General features: G+C 36.3%; 1 protein-coding gene across 2 annotated transcripts in view; it reads left to right on the forward strand.

Annotated features, from left to right (window-relative positions):
- Nucleotides 1-6,235, forward strand: part of ECHDC1 (ethylmalonyl-CoA decarboxylase 1) — a 51,261-nt gene extending 45,026 nt beyond the window's left edge. For both annotated transcript variants that reach the window (XM_036766413.1, XM_036766412.1), the window contains exon 6: nucleotides 5,089-6,235. In XM_036766413.1, the coding sequence (XP_036622308.1) occupies nucleotides 5,089-5,497 (409 nt within the window). In that variant the 3' untranslated portion in view covers nucleotides 5,498-6,235. The remainder of the gene's footprint in view (nucleotides 1-5,088) is intronic.
- Nucleotides 6,236-6,648: the final 413 nt, after the last annotated feature.

Consider the following 6,648-nt stretch of genomic DNA (forward strand, 5'->3'; position numbering starts at 1 on the left):
CACAGGGGCATTTAGAAGAGAGAAAAGGAACCAGGAAACCACCTGGCTCATTATCAAAGCTCAAAGAATCTCAAGTTTGAGTGGGAACTCAGAGTTCTTGTAATCTAAGCCACAGCTAAAGTGTGAGCTCCCTCTGCCACATAGTTATCAGTCAGCTTCTATGTATGTGAAATCCTTCAGTAAAAGTAAATGAAAACTAAGCTAGGTAGTGTAATGGATAGAGCCCTTGGCCTGGAGTCTTAAAAGACATTACCGCTGTGTGGTCATGGACAAGTCACTTAGCCTCTGCCTCAGTTTCCTCAACTGTAAAATGGGTATAAGAATAATAGCCCCCACCCCACAGGTTTTGAGGCTCAAATGAAATGTTTGTTAAGTAGTTAGCACAGTGCTTTTTACATTATAGGCACTTAATAAATGCTTGTTCATTACCTTCCAAGGCAGCTCATTCCCCTTCTGAATAGCCCTTAATCGCTAGGAAATTTTTCTTTTTATTTAGTTGAGGTGTTCTTAAAACTTCTGCCCGTTGCTCTTAATTTTACCTTTTGGAGCCAAGCAAAATTAATCCTAAGCCTTCTTCCATGTAACAGCCCTCTAAATTTTTGAAGACTTAAAATGCCTCCCCCAAGTTTTCTCTTCACCAAGGAGAACATTCCCAATTTCTTGAATGTATGATAGGTGCTTAATTTCAGTATTTAAGTTCAAGGTCACTTATGTGGTCAGGTATGATTCCACATTGATAGGGTTATTTCACAGGTTTTCCCTATATTAGTAGAACCAGTAATGATGTTGGTGATGGGCCATATAGCTGGACTAGGCCTTTATTCCACTCCATGTACCTGTATTTGGAGTATCCATGGGAAACAGATACTTAATGGACGACACCCATCTGGGAAGCAACAGCTAATTTGTCTTGCCTTTGTCTTCATTTCTGCTTCAGTTACTCCCATGTCATTTGGCAAATAGGGACTTTTACCTCAGGAAGGCTGTGTAGAAATTAGGAAAACCAATATACAATAATAGCACCATGATTATGAAATGCTTATTACATCAATATAATCAAACTTTCCCTTAAGACCTTCTCTCTCCTCTTCAATATTACCTTCCCCCAAATCTCCCCAAATCCTCACCCACACTACCAAGTCATTGTATAGAATTAGGACTCTAAAGAAGGAAAGAATAGGATTACAGACTCTGTATGACATTAGGCAAATTACTTAACTTCTCTGGGTTTTAGTTTCTTCACACTTTGAATAAAGGGATTAATCCCTTTACCCATTTGCGGTTTCCTTGGCAAAGATACTAAAGTGGCTTGCCATTTCCTTCTTCAGCTCATTTTATGGATGAGGAAACTAAGGCAAACAGGGTTAAGTGACTTGCCCAAGGTTGCATAGCTAGTAAATGTCTGAGGCCAAATTTAATCTAATGTCAAGCTTATTTAAGCACTTGTTTCTAGTGGACAAATATGCAAGCTGTCTACATAGACATTTTATTGTCTTTTTAAGTTATTTCATCTGTGTACTGAGCTTTCAGTTCAGAAAAGAAGCCCACCTTGCAAAAATGGAAAAAAGTAACAATGAGCCTCTCTGTGAGTGCCTTGAACTATAGGCCATGACTTCTTGCCATATGATTTAAAATCTTTAACTTTCACTATATATTAATCATAATCACACATAGCTTTTCCTAATTGACCTATCACTATGTATTTCTTTGTTTCATCTGTCTATAGTCATTAATTGCAGACCAAGCTATAGTGGTGCAAGGACAGATTAATGTACTCGATATCACGTTCAAGACTATTGTGCCAAGTTGTACATTTGTATTATATAAGGATGCCATATTATATGAGGATAATCTTTTACTTAAATGATTGAGAACAATAAGCTCACTACTAAAAAATAAAATGCTCTCATTACAAATCCTGGGGGGAAAAAGGGATATTACCTAGGCCTCTGATTTCCATTATTATTTAATACAATTTTTACCAAACATTAATGTAGATTATATAATTTCCGTTTTTACATAAAAGCAATCTCCCTTCAACTTTTTGAGCAAGAAGTATGATAACAATCTGGCAATAGAAGTTTTAGGAGACAAGAAAGGGAAAAATTAAATTTGAAGTGATGTCTTAATAGCTATTTTTCTTTGTGAGTAGTATTTAACATCGAGGTCTCCCTTTTGGGCATCCACAGCTGTTTAAGACAAAGTTCCTATTCCCTCTGGGTGGCTGAATACACTATTGTAAGTTCTCTGTTGGAAGATTTTGTTTGATTAAATGAGAAACTAGGGAAGAAAGGGTTGTTTGTTTTTGGTGGTGATGGGACTAAAGCACCAATTGATTAGGAGTTACGAAAACTAACTCTAGTTAGATTTCAGGAAACCTAATGCTTTTCTAGCCGTAAAGATTCTCATTTCAATTTCCTTACATTTTTCTACAAGAAAATATATTTCAAAGATATTTTTAGACAGTTTTGAGTGTTTAGAAGCAGAACAAGATCCTCATGTTTACCATGTTTAGAGTTGTTTCTCAGTTCTTCTGAGTGACTGCTAATTTAGTGAATCAGGTCTTTAGTGTCTCATGAAGGCCAGCATCCTTTGTTTTCTCAATTCACTTTTGGGATTAACTGGAGATCCCTTCCTCCTTCTCTTAGTCAGTTGGGTCACCATATCTCATACTACCAACCACCCTAGCTCCAGTTCTCATCACTTCTCACCTGGACTACTGCAATAGCTGCCTAACTGGTCTCCCTGCTTCAAGTCTCTCCCTCCTCTAAGTCATCCTCCTTACAGCTACCAAATTGATACAAGTCTCATCATCACTCCTGTCTTCAAGAAGCTTCAGTGGCTCCCAGCCACCTCTGGAATAAAATGTGAAATTTAGCATTTTAAGCCCTTCACAAACCTGCTGCATTATGTCTTCCCAGGATGATTATACTTTACTTCCCCTGGTCAGTTTGCTTTTTCCTGAATTGAAGACATTCTGTTACTCAGCTTTGTGCATTTACATTCCACAAAAGGTCTTTCCTTATATCCCTACTTTTTAGGAACCCCCCCCCATACTTGTAATTTAATTTGAATATATCCTTTATTTTACTTATCGGTGAATGTCTTGTTCTCCTGCTTCCCTTACCCAAACTCCCATAATTACAACAGAATATGAGCTTCCTGAATGCAAAAACTGTCTCACTTTTACATTTAGATCACCAGCAACTTATAACAGGTGCTTGATAAATGCTCGATGACTGACTGAACTGGAAGAAAAACAAAATAACCAAAAAAATAGGATGTTAGCCAACAATTTTAGTTACATTTTCATTATGGACAGTGAAACACATTTGAATTCTTTCACCTCAGTAAGTCGAAAATAGGATGATAAAATCAAAACAGCAGACCTGACAAGCATACATCAAAGAAATCAGTGCCAGAGTCCTACAATTTCAAAGACACATAAAGATTGAATTTTAAAATATTTTAGAATGGAAAGTTGCTACAAAAGAATTAAAAAAAAACCATGAACTGCATTATTTCCACAAAAACGGCTACCCAAAACCACTAATTCTACCAACCCACGTGCCTGCCCTTTGTTGATGAAACCCAAAATGCATGTCTCAAGGCTTTCTTTGAGAATTAAAAAGGGAGAGAGGCAAACTTCCAGACAATTTTCTATAGACCATGTTTTCTTAATCATAAAATCTACCGAAAAGTGTAGTGAACAAAAAATTCCCTCTTCCTGGCTTCTTCCAAGTCCTAAAATCCCCCACCTTCTGCAAGAAGCTTTCCCTCCAAGATTGTCTCCAGTTTATCCTGTCCCTCATTAGTGCAAAGTTATTTGTGTATTGTCTCCATTAGGCTTCTGAGGTCCTTGAGCACAGGGACTGGTTTTTCCCTTTCATTGTATCCACAGCACTTCAGTCTACACAGTAGACACCTGTTGACATTGATTTTAAAACTGCACTGCTGTACTGAATGACATGCATTTTAAAAGGCTTTCCTCTGACAAGGTGTTTCTTTGTAATATGGTACAATCATGTAAGATTCACTGATAGATGAAACCACAGTTCTGATTTACAATATCAATCAAGATGTGTGCCACTGAAATGGAGGTTGTATTGGGTGCAGAATCAAAACTGAAGATAAGCTCCCTGTAGATGATGAGGGTCTTCAAATATTCCTCTTTATTGCAACAAACACCAGGACACTACAGGATTTGAGATTCATGGTTACTGGTGTTCAGCCTAGTGAAAAAAGCCTAAGGGTGTAGAGAGTGCATATTTTGCCCTATTATTAAATGCATTTCCTTAGGTAGTCTATTTGAGTGAATTAATCCAATTGTAGCTTCCTCAGATTGGTCTGAAGTAGAGGATCTTGGTGGGGATCAGCTGTTCCAGCAAAGATAGGTCAATAATACTTGGAGAAAATTGTTTATGGAAATAAATCCACAGAGGAAAAGGGGGCACAACAGGCTCATGTAGTCAGTCTGTTTTCTTCTCATTGCCCTCCTTACACAATTCTTGGCATGCCCTTTCTTTCTTTCCCTCCCCCTCAGGGATTTCAAATTTTAGAAATATTTTAAATGGCTCCTTGTCAAAATGTCATTTACTCTTGCTCTAGGGACTCATGTTATTCTATCATTGTGAAGGTAGAGATGGAGAAGTAAGATCTATTGTGTCTTAAGTTTCTTGTGTCGTAATAGTACTGCTAGTTTGCTCTTCTTAAATATATCATATACTACTTAACATTCCTTATGTAATCTAAACATTTATAACATTATTCTACATTTCTTCATTATACTCTTAAGACTAAATGAAAATGCAGCAAAACCAAAAATTTATCATTTTAAAAAATATTAGGCTACTTTTAAAAATTTGGCACTATTTTCAAAGGGACTGTGTTATTATGAAGTACTGTGTATATACTGAATCCATAACTAATGAAGACAGATTTCATAATCTTGGGTTCTTTTCTTGACTTATCTTTAACACAAAAAATATGTGATTTTCATTTCAGTATAAGTCAAAGGTAGCATTTAAAGTAACACATTAAAAAAAAAAGTTACACATTTAAGTTGTCATTTTTCTTCTCCTTCTATAGGCTGATGACTCCATCAAGTGAGATCAGATTTGTCCATAAAGAAATGGGCATAATACCAAGTTGGGGTGGAACTGCTCGACTGATTGAAATCATTGGCAGTAGACAAACCCTCAAAGTGTTAGGTGGAGCTCTCAAACTGGATCCTACAATAGCCCTGAAAATAGGAATAGCTGATGGGATTCTACAGTCTTCTGATGAAGATCAATCTTTAGAAGAAGCACAAAAATGGCTACAACAATTTATCAGTGGTCCACCAGAAGTAATTAGAGCTTTGAAGACTGTGGTTTCTTCAGGAAAAGAACTTGCTTTAGAAGAGGCATTAGAGACAGAAAGAGATGTTTTAAGCACACTTTGGGGTGGACCTGCTAATTTGGAGGCTATTGCTAATAAAAAAAAATTTAACAAGTAGTTTGTAAAGAACATATTTTACAAACACTTCCAACTGAAAAAATGTTTAAAAAACACAGAAGCATAATATTACAAAATAATGAATACAAGCCTTTGCAATTTTTCTATTGGAAATAGAAATTATACATTTGTTACTCTCATTTGTTAATCTGATTAAAATAAATTTTAAATCAGGAATTACCTGTTATCCTGAAAGTTGTCAAAAATCATCTTATTTTTCATTTAATAACTAAGATTAGAAGACTAAAGACTATTTTTCATTCTTTTTTATCTACCAATGTAACACATCTCTTTCCTCTTAGAAGGTAGGGTGGCTAAAGGTGCCGAATTAAATTTTGGTAATTTTGCTTTGTTTTTCATTGTTACAAAGGGTAGTTAGATAAGACTGGTTAATGACTGGTGTAAAAAGAAACAAGGGGCATTAATAAAGCTTTTTAGAAAGATGTACAAAGAGTAGCATTGTGTAACACAGGAAACTGGATTTTAAAATTGGAGAGAATTTAAATCCCACATTAGAAACTACCTGTGACTTCTGTAATCCTGTGCAAGTCTCTTAACCATTTTATGCCTCAGTTTTAATCTGGAAAATGAGGGGGCTACACTCTGGCAACCCATTTGATTTCTAGAGATGTTTGGGAAGTTTTCAGTAAACTGAGTTGTAACCTGCCTTGTCTGCAATTTCTACCCAGTGTTCCTTGTTACACTCTCCCTAGAACTAAATAAACCAAGACTAATCCTACCTCCTTGTGGCTGCCTTTCGAAAACTTACTCATATTCCCATTCTTACTCCCATTAAGTCTCTCTCTCTTTTTTTTTTTTTTTACCTACTCCAGAGTAGAGATTCCCCAAATCCTTCAACTAGTACTTGCAGGCATGGAACAGCTTTGAGCTTCCTCATCATCCTCTGAACTTGCTTCCAGTTGCCAATATCCATCCTAAAACATGACACCTAGAAATGAACTCCATTTAGCCTGTTCAGCATAGGTTACAATAGGACTACAACTTCTTTCATTCCAAACCTAGTTTCCTATTAACGCAATGTAAGCCAAGTGTAAGTATTTTGACTGTCACTTCAAATTTGACTGCTTAAACTCAGTCAATAGTCCCCCTTAGTCTTTGTTTACATAAATTTTTGCCTAGCCACATCTTTCT

This window comes from Trichosurus vulpecula, chromosome 7, assembly GCF_011100635.1.
Source record: "Trichosurus vulpecula isolate mTriVul1 chromosome 7, mTriVul1.pri, whole genome shotgun sequence".
Lineage (NCBI taxonomy): Eukaryota > Metazoa > Chordata > Mammalia > Diprotodontia > Phalangeridae > Trichosurus > Trichosurus vulpecula.